General features: G+C 44.5%; 1 protein-coding gene across 4 annotated transcripts in view; it reads left to right on the forward strand.

The window, feature by feature from the left end:
• Positions 1-16380, forward strand: part of mical3a (microtubule associated monooxygenase, calponin and LIM domain containing 3a) — a 91825-nt gene that overhangs the window by 70568 nt on the left and 4877 nt on the right. For 2 of the 4 annotated variants that reach the window (XM_076732916.1, XM_076732915.1), the window contains exons 24-31: positions 7-120; positions 1565-1644; positions 1728-3792; positions 3894-3988; positions 6317-6424; positions 8215-8308; positions 9172-9222; positions 10250-10300. In XM_076732916.1, the coding sequence (XP_076589031.1) occupies positions 7-120; positions 1565-1644; positions 1728-3792; positions 3894-3988; positions 6317-6424; positions 8215-8308; positions 9172-9222; positions 10250-10300 (2658 nt within the window). Of the gene's footprint in view, positions 1-6; positions 121-1564; positions 1645-1727; positions 3793-3893; positions 3989-4227; positions 4405-5533; positions 5585-6316; positions 6425-8214; positions 8309-9171; positions 9223-10249; positions 10301-13757; positions 13824-16380 lie in introns of all 4 variants that reach the window. The other 2 variants (XM_076732921.1, XM_076732922.1) reach the window with 2 other exon arrangements.

Genomic DNA, 16380 nt, shown 5'->3' on the forward strand with positions numbered 1-16380 from the left:
TTCTAGATGACATCCCCTCAGATGCAGAAGCTGAGGCTCGTTTGCATCAGTCAGAGTGTGCTGAAGTGGTTCCTGAAGAAGACAATGAATCAAGAAGTCTGAAAATGTCCTCCAGTATTGGTACATGTCTGATAATTCCTCTGAATTGATTGCTCAGATATAGTTTTACACAAATGAGTGTGTTTACCCCCCCTTCCCTTCTTATTCCCCTCCCTACACAGCGAGTACAAACAGAAACACAGAGAAAATAAGAGACAAACAAAATCACTTGTACATTGCAGGCAGGTAACAATATAAAGAAACTCTATATCCCTCCCACCCTCCCACCCTTTCTATGGCGACTCCCCATGGCGACTCCCCATGGACCTCCCACCCAGGATTTCTCCCCCCAGTAAAAATCATAACAAAAAAAATCAAGGTCGGCCGTGCTGCACCCTCTCTTTAACCACCCTGTGTGCCGTCTCCCAGGCCTGCAGAGTTATATGGCTGGCCCCATATATACGGGCCACAGAACACTCCATCAAAATAATTTCAAGAAATGAGTTGCCCCAGTGCTGCCAAGCCAAGGAATGTGGCCTTTGCCATCTGAGGGCCAGCATCTTCTTGGCCGCAGTGAGGCCAACCCATAGAATGCGCCTATGTTGCAGGGACAAGTTTAGAGAAAAATCATCATTAAGCAGAAGCAAGACCGGGGAGACTGAGATCCTGACCCTAGGAATGTCACTCAGAGTAAGAGACACTTCCTTCCAGAATTTAACCACGCCCGGGCACTCCCAAATGCATGTTCCTTCCCAGCACGTGCGCAGCAACACACTGTACACTACAGGTGCATATTAATACTGAATACCGGTGAAACATGGCTGGTGAGGTGTTTGATTTAAAGTAGAGTTGGCAACATGCCAGAAACCACCAGCCTTCTTTTCCCGAAAACAGAACCTGAGATTCCAAACAAAAATCAAACAGAAATAAACTCACAACAGCAACACCAACACCATCTAGCATTAAACCAGCCAGTTGGTTGAATTACCCAGGTCGTTGTAGATTATTCACCGAGAGAGGAGATGAAGTCCTTTGCCTCCTGTGGGATATTGAAAAGATGGTTGGCTCCTCCTCGCGTCGCTTTAAGTTTTGCAGGATAGAGGAGAAGGGTGCGAAAGTCAAGCTTCTGCAGAGCGTCCATTGCCTCGATGAAGGCCAGCCTGCGCTCGAACGTGTGCGGGCTGTAGTCCAGAGCGAAGCGCAGCGCAGTGCGGCCATGGAGCTGGAGGGAAGGACCATGGTGCGAAGTCCCGGTTTGCCGTTCATGTCTTCTTTCAGGGCGCCTATGCAGTGTGCACACATGATTTCAACAGAAGTCAACCTTTTCGAGCTTGCTGCCATCTCGGTGTGCAAAAAGTTTACAAGAAACAGAAAAATCCACAGAGAGCTTAAAAAAGTAGTGTTTGGTATGAAAATAATACTTAAATATTGGGGGGATCTGCGGAGCGACGAAACGAAGCGTCTACATCCCTCGCGATGATCATGACTCTCAAATAAAAGGCATTTTTGTTGTTTGTGCATTCAGAACCATCCAGCATGAGCCCCGTGCAGAAGGAAGATGTCGTTCTTTCCCCACTCAAACCATCCCCAGAGCCTGAAACACAGGTGAGTTAATTCCACACTTCTCGAGTTGGAGGTATGTGATGTTAGTTTTGACTAAATCTGGATTATCTCTGTTTCTTTTCCAGATTCCTCTGGTCAAGTCTCCTGGCACCCGCTTTTTCCCAGAACCCTTCGTACCTGAGGAAACGAAGCCTGAGAGGACGACTCCCTCTCCTCCTCCAGCTGCCAACAGCCCAGTGTGCCCTTCACCTGTGTCAGTCCAGGATCCTTCCTCTGCCCCTTCTCCTACTCTCACTGCTGCTGCTGCTGCTTTCCCTGTCCCGGCCTCACCCCTGCCCAGTTCAACCGCCAAATCACCCATCGGCTCTCCAGTCAAGCCCGCCATTGAGTCACCTGTCAGATCACCCATCAGATCCCCGGCCAAATCACCTGTTGCCTCCCCAATTCGCTCTCAGCCCACTCCCTTACCAGAGACTTGCACACCTAAATCTCCCATCTACCCTCACCGCTCTATTTGCCCTCTCACAGGCAACCCCCTCTCCCCAATCTGTGCTCAGCCTTTGCCATGCCAGGAGCCCTCGTCGCCCCTCACCTCTGACTCTCCCGTCAGAACTCAGCCTGTCCCCGGAGTCACTTCCACGCCCATGACCAAAACAGACAGACCTGAGCCCTCAAAATCCATGGATGACTCAACAGAGGAGACTCCATCTAAAAAGACTGATATCATTGAGGAATTTTGGTTAAAGAGTGCTGAGATCAGGAAGAGCCTCGGTCTGACACCTTTGGACCGCAGTAGTAAAATCTTAGAAAAGAGTCTTGTTCAGGTTTCAACACAGGACTCCACCCCTGTCACGACACAGTCTCCAGATGTGTCTGAGGAACAGAAGCCTGCTTTTACTGGCCGCTCCGTCATTCGCAGACTCAACATCACTCTCGAGGGTCAGGTAATTACCCCCATTGCTCCTGTGGAGCCTAAGAGTAATGGCTCTGATAAGAGGGACCTCAGCAGCAGCTCTGGTTTGGGGTTGAACGGGAGCATGGTCACAAGCCAGACAGCTAACAGTGACAGCTACAACACATCTGACTCCACCATGCTGACCCCGCCCTCCAGCCCACCGCCTCCTGTGCCTGCTAATCAGTCTCCAGCCGTGTTTAGGCAGCAGAGACACCAGGTGTCCTGGAGCAATGGACCAGAAAAACCTGCATCTGAGCTTGCCAAAGAGCCAGCAAAAACCAAGAGTCCTGTTCCTGCACCGAGGACCCAGCTGAGCCCCGTGTCTGCACCCAAACCTGCACCCAGGAAGGCTTCCTCACCTCAGGCAGATCCAGAAACAGCTCCAGTGGTTGTCATGAGGGAGAAGAACAAGAAACCACGACCGCAGGAGGTGAGGAAGTCGTTTGTGGAGACGGTGGAGGAGATTCCGTTTGCTGATGACGTGGAGGAGACCTATGATGAGCGAACGCCAGAAACAAGCATGAACAAGTACTACACTCCACCCACCAGCAAGCCCAGCAGGGACAGACCTCCCCTGCATCTGGCTCTAGCAATGGAGAATGGTAAACCCAACATCCCTGTCAACCCAGCCTCTAAGACCCAGAGGGCAACTCAATTCTCCCCCGAGGCCAAGGAGATTGCTGAAGAGAGAATAAGGGCCCGAGAAAAGTCCATCAAGAGCCAGGCTTTAAAAGATGCCATGGCCAAGCAGCTCAGCAAAATGAAAGAATCTGACGTCGACAAGGGCGCCGCACCCAAGGTGGCCTGGAGTGTAACCCCAGACGCTGCTGGAAAAAATAAAAAGTCAACCGTGTCCCCGAAGACATCAGCTGTGAAAGCTCTGGAGTCGAAGAAGGCCGAGACCGTTCCTGAGCGCTTCTTCAGCAGCAACAAGAGCCTGGACAGCTCGGCAGCTTCGTCAGACGGCTCCACTACGAGTAAGAGCAAGAAACGAAGCTCCCTCTTCTCGCCGCGCAAGAATAAGAAGGAGAAAAAAGCCAAGAACGACAGCAGCAGGCTGTCCAGTACGGACGAGACACCGCCCAAACACAAGTCGCTGTGGAAAGCCGTCTTCTCAGGGTACAAGAAGGACAAAAAGAAGAAGGATGATAAATCATGTCCAAGCACGCCGTCCTCCAGTTCCACCACTCAGGACTCTGGGAAGAAGACAACATCACCTCTTGGGAAATCATCAGGTAAGAGAGGTGATCCCATCTGGTTTTTGAATGTGATTCTGTTTGTTCTAGTTCTAGAACAACAAACACATTCCTGCCTTTGCTTATTGTTTTTTTTACAGACTTGAAATCACGCAGAAACTTGAGCTTCTCTGAGGACTCTGACCTGTCCTGTGACGATGTTCTGGAGAGGTCCTCCCAGAAGTCAAAGGCAGATGTAAGTCACAGGAGATGAATTCAGATACGTTACACCTTTGTCACCTTTGTAAACATGTTCACCAACTGCTCTCTAGCAGGTGGCGTGTTCGTCCAACACATGCATGTTCAAAACGCCCAGTGTTTATCCCCTCCAGGTGTCCCAGACCAGAGTGAATGACTTTGGCTTACCTGTCCTCATCACATCTATTGTATCCATTTCTGTTTTACTGTCATTGAAATCATTTCTTCCACTCCCAGCGGCACATGGACATCTTTGACCTAGTGTCAGGCATGCAGAAAGAAGCGATAAAGGAGGAGAAACTGGCGAAGGAGAAAAAGAGGGAGTTAAAGGAAAGACAGAGGGTGAAAGAGAGGCATAAAGAAAGACAGCAGGAGAAAGAGGGTGATCGAGAAAAGGGGAAAGACGATGAGGAGGTATTGTGCGGAAGGGAGTGAAATGATTTTGAATTTCATATAAACATAATTTTGCAAATATTTTACACTTTCTGAGTATTCTACTGACGTTAAGTTCATAAAACTCACACCTCAAATGAACTGAATGCTCAATTGATCCCTTTTTAAAGTAACGTCAGAGTAAAGGATGGTTCCATATTTCCTAGCAAAGCATGATAACAACACATTTTCAAAGTGTTAAGCACAACAATGTAACACGTTAAATGGACCCCATAATGATATCCATCAGCAAAATTACTAAATGAGTTAATTCTTTAAAAGTCTGATTCATTAAATTTGAACGTGGCGTAGATTTGATTAGTCCTGTGCAGAAATTCAGCACACAAAACCCACGTTTCTATAATAGCAGTTCTTTTATTTGAATCATTTGCATTCATTATGTTCACTGAAATTCCAAATTATTTTCTCCGCTGCTGCTCAGTGTGTGTGTGCGTGTGTTTCTGGTGCTTTAGATAGATACAGTTCAGGGCCAGAGGCATGAATTCATTAAGCATTGTAAACGCATCTAAGAAAGTCTGACACGCTCCCAGTGTTTTCTTTATTTTGAAAATCTATATGAGGAATGAATTGCCTTTTTGTGATTCTTCAGTAATACTGATCTGAATTTGGACTTAACACAGCCACCGTAGCAGGAGGTTAAAGCTGCTTCATGCCTGCCAGCCTGTAAATCAGTCAGAGCCCACAGGATTCGTGTAGACTCGTCTGTAGTGACTGTTGTGGTTAATAGTTTTCCAGTTCGTGAATGTATTAGATGTATTGTGGTAGACTTATCAACAGATCGGTCTTACTGCTTTGTGGTAAGACGGGTCTCTAACAGCTCTGGTCTTAGAATCTGGAAGATCTTACGATGTGAGTCATCATTGTTGTTTTGTTGGACTAATTTCTGATTAACATAGATGTATAAAATGTCGCTGCACCCTCCCATGTTGTAGCGGTGTGGCATATTAACATTGCCTGTTTTGATTGTACCAGCTAAATTGTTACTTTTTTTATTTTATTTTGACCAATTTAACAAAATCATTAACCCATTTAATCATATCATCTGTATCATGTTTGTTTCCTCCCTTTTTTTTGTTTTGTCTTCCCCAAGTCTGTTTATGTCCCTCACGCACTGGCGTTCAAGAGATCGTACGCCACAAAGGTAGTATTACATATGTTCCCATTGATAACCCCCAACCCCCACCCCCAGCCCTCTGCGCATGTGCCAGTAATAACACCTTATGTGCATCTGGCCTAAACTAACGGTCCTCTCTGGATGCATGTGACAGTCTGACCACAGCGCCCGCTCACTCACTGCTCCATGACTCTCATGGCTCACTTTTCTGGCCACATCTCTCCACATCAGGGGCTGTTCCTCTCTGACTGGTACGATATTAACCTGCCTATCTGTCACTGTGGCACCGTTTTTCCTCCAGTCTGCCTACTGGAATAACTTTGACAAATTTTTCTTCACTGCTGTTCTCTCTTTCTCCTGATTTATGCCAGCCAGCTTTTTTATGTCCTCACAAGTCAGCTAAAAGGGGCTCAATCAAATACTGTATTGCCAATTATTATGCAAGATGCCGTGATAAGAAAAGGGTTGTAGCCGTGAGAGCGGCAGTCAAGTTGATGTATGTGTCACATTGTTTTCTAAGATGGTTTATGTTCCCAAGTTATAGGCCTAGAGAAGCCTGTAGATGTGTGGTGAAGTTTTACATTTTCCAAGATAAATTTCTTTGTGCTAGTCAGTGTCGTCCCTCAAATCCTTCAAGGTCTCATCCCCCTCCTCTCCTGTTCAATGTTCCTGAAGGGCCAGGGCCCCAGGGAGTCCACGGCACATATTAGCAGCCTGTGAATGAGACTTCTCTAACTTGTGTTTTTGTTGTTACACCAGAAAACCTACACAGAAGAAGAGCTGAATGCCAAGCTGACACGGAGGGTCCAGAAAGCAGCACGCCGACAGGCCAAGCAGGAAGAACTCAAGAGGCTGCACAGAGCCCAGGTGACTGACCTCTGCTGGTCCTCCATCAGCTCCTCTGTCACCACCCTCAGTGGACATTTATGGTTTTCAGTGAAATGTTTCCCATCGGGACAAAATGCCAGTGTGTCTAATTCTTTGGTTTTTTGACCAAATACCTACAAAACCTTCAGCTGTACTTTGCATTTAGTGCGACTTGGCAAGTGTTAGCATCCTAACTACGATAGAGGACATTGTAAACATTGCACCTGCTAAACATCAGCATGTTAGCGTTTTCATTGTTAGCAGGTTAGCATGCTGATGTTAATGATTAGGTTCTTTTGTGTTGGTTTAATTACACTGCTTTGTGTGTTGAATAGGTCTATCAAACACAAGAATACAGAGTGTTTTCATCAAACCATGTGACAGTTATTCATGTCAGCAATTTGATGTATAAGCCTTTCTTGTTCGAGGTATAGAGATCGCCTACATCAGTGTTGTCCTGTTGTTTTTCTCCTTTTTTTTTTTTAAATTTACCAAATGTTCACTCTAATGTGACTCAGCCCTCTTGGATTGTGGCCAAACTCATCCTTTGGTTAGGAAATCCACTGTGATTGATGTTGTAACTCTGCAGTCAGACTCCCAGTCCACTGACTCAGCACTAAGCCACAGCTGAAGTCTCTCCTCCTGGAGCTGTGGTTAGTTGATTCCTTTTAGCGGCTATTTGCAGAACCCAAACCACGCTTTTTGTTTAGCCCCTCTTGCTGCGTGGCACTGATAAAGTTCAGCACTGAGGAAGTTTGAGTCTGAGGGGAAAAGAAAACTTTTAAATTCAGCTCGTTCTGCTCATTCTCCCCCTCGCATCACGTTGCCCACATTGAACCAAATGTCATTAATCAACCATATTCAGCTCAACAGGGTCGCATCTCATGCATCTACTGTATATGACACACCTTACAAACCCACTAAACATGAGATACAACAGGTAATTCTCCTGTAAACTAGATTTGCCAAAACCAATGTGAACTACTTTGAGCTGGTTTTCCATGGATCAGTCAAAGACATCATCTTCAGTTACTTTAATAAGAACATATTTTAATAAGAGCAGTAAATAGGAATTGTTTTTTTTGCTGACTTTCTGAATTGGCTATGTGAATGTAGGGTTAAAAAAAAAGATGTGTCCTTAAGATTAATACTGCTTACTTATTTTTGATTGTATTGGCAGTTTAAAAGTAGGTGAAAATACAGTATTTTGCTTTTATGCTGTGACGGCTCCTCCAGTAACAAATTGCTCAACAGGAGATATTTATTGACAGCTGATACACACCACTGATCCCGTGATTAAGATGGAGCATTAGTAAAAACTGATTTCAAATATGCTGCATCCCCTCTGTCACTGCCCCCTTATTGCCTGCCACCGCCACCGCCAGTAACAAGCTAGAGTGTGACATGGGCTGAAAAGAGAAGAATTCTGAAATATTAATAGAGTTTTTTGTTGTTTGTTTTGTAAAAATCATGAAATAGCATTGGTCCATTTGAACAGGCTTACGTTCTTGTAGACATCAATACAGCTCTAATTAGCAGAGCTCCTGTTGTGCCCTGAGACGTTTATATTTAATGAGGGTAAACTGTTACATCAATTGAGAGTTAACCTCTGCAGCCACCTCCCTCAGAAACTTTTGGGACAAATGAGTTGCAATTAGTCCGACTGCAGATGTTATTATTCTGTGCGCCCATGTGAGATAACTCAGGTTGTTTATTGTGCTTGTGCCTCTTTGTCTACACGCCTGTGCATACCATTAATAACGCCACTGTAAACATGCCTGTCTGCTCAGATCATCCAGAGACAGTTGGAGCAGGTGGAGGAGAAGCAGAGGCAGCTGGAGGAGAGGGGCGTAGCTGTGGAGAAAGCGCTGAGAGGAGAAGCAGGTAACCGCTTGTCACGTTCCTTCATTCTTCTTAATCAATCCAGCCGTCCCATGTGGCGTGGTGGATCAGTAATGATATTGCAGACAGACATAACTCTCATATTCAGTGAACGTAAGGGTGTACTTTCATAACACACGCTGTATAACTGTCTTATCATTGACGTTATAGTTTGCGATTTATCGTATGTATGACAATTAGGTTGTGTTTCTGCATCAGCGCTGGCTCTGTGAGACCGTGTTTTATCTTTATATGATATGAGTTCAGCCTTTGCTAGAGCTCTAAAGGGAATAATAGAATAATATTGATGATTAGGATGATGTAACGTAGAGTTGCATCGCCTCAGAAAAGCTGTCCCTCTGCGATCGTTCAGACCGCGTTGAAACCACAGTCTGCATTTACCTTTTACTCCGCCGTACTGAAGCACGTCAGCGCCTAGATTTGTGTGCAGAAAGTCATGTTTGCTTCTCCAAAGTAATAAACCCAAATTGTTCTTGACAAGGGACTATCACAGACAATATACTTTCCCAGGCGAAGAATACGTTATTTGTTAGGGGAGTAGCGCAGTTCATTATTTGGTACAGGTTTATAAGCATGTGAAGCATGACTAGTCCTCAGTAGCAATAAGACTATTTGTGTGATGTGCGTTTTGTATGCGGGGAAGGTACCGAGGTTGTCCTTTACAGAGCTGACAGCATATTCCATCCTAATTTACTTAATGGCGACAGTAAGAGAATTTGAATAAAAGCTTTTATCAAGCAAAGGCATGCACGTAATTCAGCCATTTTCCCTCCAACCGAATTCACCTTTTCTCCATTCAATTGTTGAGCATGTTTTAACTTGTTTACTACTCTACTCTCTTAAAGGGTTGTATAAAGGTACTTATACATTACCCAAACAGCACAAAAGAAGATCAGGTATTAGACTTACTGTAGTTTCCTTTCTTTTGTTCTTACTGACATGTGACACTGTTATGTAGGCTCCATCTGTGGTGACACAGTGCAACAGTTCTCCATCTCCGAACATGTTGATCTTTGTCCGTTCATAACGTGTCTGCCATCGTCAGTCCGAGCTGCATGCCTTCAGGAGAATGTGTGTCCCTGGCATAGATTTCTGTGTGCTCATTCTGGATGTGTTTTTGTCTCCTTCGCTGCCTCTCAAATGAGGAGAGTTTCTGTATTGTGATCGCGTCACATTTTGTAAAAAAAAAAAAAAAAAATGCAATCAGAATGAAAGAAATCAAAGATAAATTGGTATGCAGGCTCATCAGACATTTTCTGCAAATATTTGCCATGGCTGAAAGACTTGATGCAGATATTTGTTGAGATCTCTCTTTTTTTTTTTTTTAATTGTGGTGAATAACAGCAATCCAGAGTTGTTTCTGACTTTATCTGTTGTATTCAAAGGTCTCACTTAACACTCAGCAGCTCTCTCAGTCTCAACTGACGAAGCATTAAATCATTCAATTAGTGTAATGGAACGTTGTTGCACATGGATTAGATTGTACAGAAGTGGAGAAAAAGCTTCTCTCGAGCTACAACTTTGTCAAATTAAATGCACGCAGTACACGAAAACGATTTCCTCGACATGTCAGCGCCGAGCGCGTTACACGAGGCTTTGTGTGATGCTGAGCAGACTGAGCCAGTAAACAACAATACAGCAAATCTATGTTGCAGTCTCCCATTATTTTTGAAAATGCCACGTAGCCTTGCACAACCTGCGTTACTGCATTATGCTCTGTGGTGAGTACTTACGGACTCTCTCTGTTCTGAGTGTTGCTGCAGCGTGTCCGTGCGTGTACATGTGTGTCCGTGTGTGTACGAACATGTCTGCAAGAACATGCATGACTTGTTGTTGTTGGAGAATTCTGTGTGTGTGTTTGTGTGCCCAGATTGGGGGCTGTGTGAAATAACTCCTATCTCTAATATATCCCTGTCATTGTAGACTATTGGGGAGATTCTAATTACAGTGAAATCCTGGACTTGCATCTGGGCGGTATGTATTTCAAATCTGTCGCTTTAAACTAACCTAATGGCTAACCCAATCTGTCCTTTACCCCATCCCTTTTTTAATGACTTGAGCTTTGTCCCCCTCTTATCTACCTTCACTTGCTGACTGACTGGCTGGCTGATTGGCTAGCTGGCTGGCTGGCTCGTAGCCTCATTGCAATACTTGCTGCGCCTGTAACTCCCCCATCCCTCCCCCCCCTCACTGGGTTTTTAGTTCAGACACTCTTTACATCAAACAGAGATCACACACTCGGCCTCATGCTGTCCTCTTAAGATCATCTTTGATCTCAGCAAACTTATAAATGTTAAATGAATGAATTAATGAGTAACTTTTATTTGTCACTCCTTAGCATGCACACTGCACAATGCGAACTGCAGCCGCGATACGAGCGCCAACATATTGCAGAGACAAGAATCCAAACAGCAGAATACATTTTTTGCATTCTAAGAAACACTGCAGAGACACGCTGAGGAGCGCTCTAATAGGCTGAGATCAGAAAACAGTATAAGAGAACTGTGGATTCTTATATAAAGTGTAATGCTGTTGATACTCTATAGACTTCTTATTGTCAGAGAATCTCATGAAAGGACCTAAACCAACAATCAGTGGATCCACTACCTTTTATTATCTGTGCAAACTGAATGCTGGTGTGTCTTACTGTCTGTGTCACCGAGCATCCAGCACATCAATGAGCCACACGGCTGCACACATACACAACATAAACTACAGCACTAAATGTGTCCACAACTGCAACAAATGTGCTTTTTACTCTTGTTTCCGTAATGTTAGCTATAAAACTACAGTGCACAGCTAGTTTATGAGATGATTTTGTCTTGTCTAAAAAAACTAAGCTCAACAAACAACTTTATAGTTGTGACCAGTTTTTGAGGGTTTACATCTTCAGTAAGAGCCAGTGGCCTTGAGCTACATTCGAGCTGGAGAAGCTGTTTAGAGACAGACTAACACATTGTTGGTTTTGCTCTTCACAGGGTTTGTTGACAATAAGAAAGCTATAGAACAACGATTTCCTTCCTTTCACTTTCCTTAAAGGACCCATTACAAAGAACACAACACCGTCAGTCAACTGCAATATTACTGTCTACGAACCTGTTTGCCTTTCGAACTGCATGACACCATAATAATACTTTCCAGCTGTGTTGACATGATATTGTGCTCCAGCTGAACAGAAGATGATGTGATCTGACATGTTCAGTTTGTCTTATCGCACCTTGTCATGATTGTTATGAATTTGTCCGTTAAAGCTTAAATGATGAAGAAAAAGCACATTAACATATTACAGATATTACACACACACACACACACACACACACACACACACACACACACACACACACACACACACACACACACACACACACACCCTGTGACTGTATTGCCTAAGCTGCCCTGGACTCCCTCCTCACTCACACTAAACTGGCATGGCTCTTAGCTTCCCCTCCGAGCTCTGTGCTGCTGTAGATCTGCCCTGTAGTCCCAGCAGTGGCTCCCATGACTTTCTCATACCTGCTCAGTTGCATAACTCTCCCAGTGTGTGTGTATGTGTATGTGTGTTTGTGTGTAGTGTGTGCTAATAGGCAATGTTGCAACCCCAGGCCCTTAGCTGCTTTGTTTAAACTGTGATTGGTCAACGATAACACTGTGTCCACCGTGTCCGGGTGAGATGTCTCATGGCTGTTGTTATCTGATTGGCTTGTTTTGAATATGAGTGGAATGCATCTTTTCCTCCTCACGTCTGCTGAGAAGTCAGCAGGCCTTATGTTAGAAAGCAGCATTTCCTTACTTATTCAGTGGAATCGTCAGCAGGAGCGAGAAAAAGGTGCATTTTCACATGTGTGAGCAGGCCCTGTGCTTCTCTGTGGTTCGTCCTGCCGGTTGTCGTCACTCATCAGACAGGAGATTGCGTGGAGTTTTTGACCATTAAAGATGAACACGTGTGCACAAAAGAGGTTTTCTAACCTAACTGGGACCAGGTTTCTTAAAGGTGCATGATGTTTCATCAGCTCAAATCCAACTTGTTTTTCTCTGTTTGATTCCATTTAATGTGTGTGAACACTAAAAATCACTTAGAATGTTTGCAACTGGATGCGGTGTGTGTCCTGAGTGTGTTATGGAGGTGGTTTCCTGCGTGGTGATAGCTTTCTATTAATCCTCTTTGACTTCCTGTGTTTGATCCTGTGATGGGGAATTGTGACTGAATACCAGGCTGTAAGGTGCACAGTTGCTTGTCAGCATGGTTGTGTTTGAGCCCTGCAGGGGGCACCACAAGTTAAGCCAGAATCAATATGCCTGTACTCTTAATCTGCTAGTTTTATGTAATTTTTATGTCAATCGTCTACTTTAATGACTGTACAATTAAGGATTTACTGAGCGATAAGTGCTAACAATGCATTTCATAACTATACTTGCATGGTTTGGCAGAGCCATAAAAATTTTATTATGTCCAAAATAGATACGCTAAATTGCAGTTTTCCCAGCAGACTTTTATTATTTCTCTGTGATAGTCCCTTGGAGTAATTATCTGGCTTTTCACTCTCCCAACTCCTTTACCCACCAGCCTGAGAACAGTGGCTGCCTCCTATTTTGGTGTAATTCTCCCTGAATCTTCTTCATGCTACTCTCATTTCACAGTCTTTAGTTTGGGGTTTATTATGGCAGCGTCCACTGTGTATGATCTTACTTATGGGAGAGACTCTTTTTAGCAAGTGCATAGAAGGAAAAGTCCTCATTTGCACTTCAATAGTAGCTGCACTTCAAAAGTCACCACGCTGGCAACAAATTGAGCCGGGTGGTCTAAACATGTTCAAGTAGTGTTTACAAGCAGAGGCTGAAACATCTTGAAAGAAGAAGCAATTATCTGGGTCTGTGAGGAGGATGGATCTCCTGGTGATCAGTAATGGCTTTAATAATGGGCTTAAATAATTTTGTGTACTGTGATAAACACTGGCCGTATGTGCAGGCTGCTCCTGTTTCATAACTGACGTCGGCCACTGTTGTCTAACTGAAGATTATCTGAAAAGCTGCAGATGCGAGATGAAACAGGACGATTATTTTCCCTTATGTTCTCCAAGTTTTCTGTCTGCTCTTATTTCAGTTTCCTATTTTTACCCCCTTTTTCATCCCTCACACCACACAGATGAATTCTCCCACCTCCTCTCTCTAGGTGATTTGTCCTCTCCCTATCACAGTGCTCCTGCCCTCTTTTGATTTTCTCCTCCATGTTCTCTCTCCCTCATCATGCTCCTTCTTTCTCTTCCTCGCCCGTCCTCTTCCCCCTCCACCCACACTCTGTGTCCTCTGCTCTTTGTCTCTCTAACATCTCTGCTCTTCCTCCTTGCTTTATTTCATCCATTCTCTCTCTCTCACCCACCGGTGCACCCATCTCCGTCTCTCCCTCACACTCTTTCCCTCTGTCTTGTGGAAGTTGAGCCCTTTGTGGGGATGCCGCGCCGAAGACCTCTCTCCTTCTGCCCCTGCTGTTCCCCCGAAGGTAACGTAACCTCGCCGCCTCTGCTGACAGTTGTGGCGGGTTACCACGGCAACCATAAGGATCTCCAGAACCGGGCTACTCCTTTGCGCCCCTCCCCATCATCCTCCCAACTGGTCCTCCTCCTCTCCCTCCTCACCATTTGTGTGTGATCAGGCTCAGTAGATTTCCCCAGAATGTTCCCATAACTCAGTGTAGTATTGAGAAATTTATCAAGAGGAAATTGATGAAAAATGTTGAAAAACACTCCAAATATACATTGTTAAATGTTTAAACCTCCACAAACCAAATAAGGAGCAGAATAGAACTGCTATTGTTGCTTTGAACTCTAATGTACCAGCTCCTTGGTATTAACCACAGGGTAGAGGTTCCAGGCCTGAACAGCTATTTTTTCAGGGAAGCAATGGTTTACTTGTAGTTAGCTGGGATGCTAACATATGCATCTTGCAGTAGAGCAGACAAACACACAGTTTAAGCCACTGCCTTACTTTGACTCTTGGTGTTTTTGGTTTTAGAAAGGCTAAAGAAGACACTGCCATCCAAACTATTTTAATCCTGTAGTGTGGCTCTGACTTCATGTTCACACTGTTTCAACATGAGGGTTAATACAAAGCTTGATAAAACCGAATGCCATTTTCATTTATCACAACTAGGTTGAAACTCAGGATGCACCGATCCACTTTTTTACGGGTCTGATCCAATTTTGGATATCTGCTGATACTGAGAACCAGTCTGATACCAGTGTTTTATGAATACGCTGCAGGCCTCACTGTGACTGAGATGATCATTTTATGTGTAAGGCATCATCAGGCTTGTCTTTAACATTGCTCTCCTTACTTTGTCATGCAAATAAGTACATAGATATACATTTACTGAACTGATATTTAATATTTGAATAATAAGTAAATGTGCACCAGTAACTTGGTTAAAAAGCTTCAAAATGAACAGACAGTAACAATTTGCTACTGTAGGGCATGACTGGCCAATCACTGCTCAGGGGCAGTGGTCAATTGTTGCCCAGCAACACATGGCACAGCCTCCAGTTTGAGCAGCAGAATGCATACTGCTCTACCACTGATCTCATCTTCTGTCATAAACGTAACGCCGTTGTAAACCGTCTCAGAAAGTGAAGGTAGGGAAAAGATCTTTTCAATCGCAGCATTCACTCAAAGGGGAAACTACTCTGCTGTAACATGTCTGTAATCAACAGCATGTGTTCCGTTTTAGCTCAAATGAATCGGAAAGCGGCACAGTCTGTTGCCGTATCCATTTTGGGGATGGTTTGAAGGCATTCTGCCTCTTATCCATTGAATAAAACTTACAGTAATATGACAGCGAGCGGTGAACACCTGGCACGTGGCCACCTTACCGTCAAGTGTGTGGTTCAAGGAGGGAGAAACTTGCATGGTGTGATGATTTGTTATGAATATTCAACTCTTACTCAAAACAAGTCTTAAATAAAAAAAAAATGAAGGCATCATCCGGGTTTTGCCAGTATCTAACACCTGTCCGTGAAAAGTTTGCCTGAGCTTCTAATCCGTGTAAAGAAACATGCTTTTGTGTTTGTGTGTGATCTGGTTTCTTGTTCCTTTGTTGCTGTTTATGCCTCGTACCGGTCGCTCTTCTCTCCTTTGTGTTCGGAGCCTTTGGCTAAGAGTTGGCGGCAGTGGAACAGGTTGAATAGAGGAAAAGAAAAATGCCTGTTGGTAGGATAGGTTTGGATTCTCAGCCCTGCTTTTATAATTCCTCCTTTGTCTCGACGCGTTGTGTTCCTCTCCAGTGCGAGCAGCTCTCCTCCAGCTTTGCCTCTCTGTCCCTTTTCTGTTAATTAGTGAAAACCAGCCCACGAGACCACAACCATGCGATTTATGTGTGTACAATGTTTTTCCTTTTTGTTTTGCAAGAGCCTCCTCTTCCCCAGCTAAGTATGTCACGCTGCATTGAGGTTTGCCTTCAGGTGTTTCATTGAAGCTGCTTGGCTCCACCTGCTGCAGTCAGATAAATGAGAAGGATGCATCGCCCCAGCAGCAGACCTTCCTAAGCATGCCTCGCAGGCCGGTCTCCTCTGCACACAGTGGGTCTGCAGGACAAGTGTGCAGCTGTTCTGTGCTCCTGCTGATTGTGCTGATTATGAAAACTGCACAAAAGCAATGCATGATGCCAGTAGCACCCGAACATGCTTTACCCCGAGGAGTGTGAACTTCGCTTTTGGTCTCAATGATAAGTCATCCCATGAACATTTGACATTGTAATTCAATATGTAAAAACAGCAGAATAACTCATGCATTTTTTTAAATTCTACCTTCACTCCGCTCGGCGTGAATAGGATCCGAAAAGGATTTTATTTCCTCGGGTGGGTCAATATGTGGGCAGGGGAGGATGAAGAATTTCTTCTCTGTAATGTCTTAGCTACTGATTGGTGTGTTTGTGTTTTTTGCTGCACACCCACTCTGAAAAAGTAAATGATAGGAGGAGTAGTTGGTAGTTGCTCCCAAAGAGCAGCTACATCTGACACAAACTCCAAACTGGGTAACACAAACTCTCAACTTTGCAACAACAG

Source organism: Chaetodon auriga, chromosome 6 (assembly GCF_051107435.1).
Source record: "Chaetodon auriga isolate fChaAug3 chromosome 6, fChaAug3.hap1, whole genome shotgun sequence".
NCBI lineage: Eukaryota > Metazoa > Chordata > Actinopteri > Chaetodontiformes > Chaetodontidae > Chaetodon > Chaetodon auriga.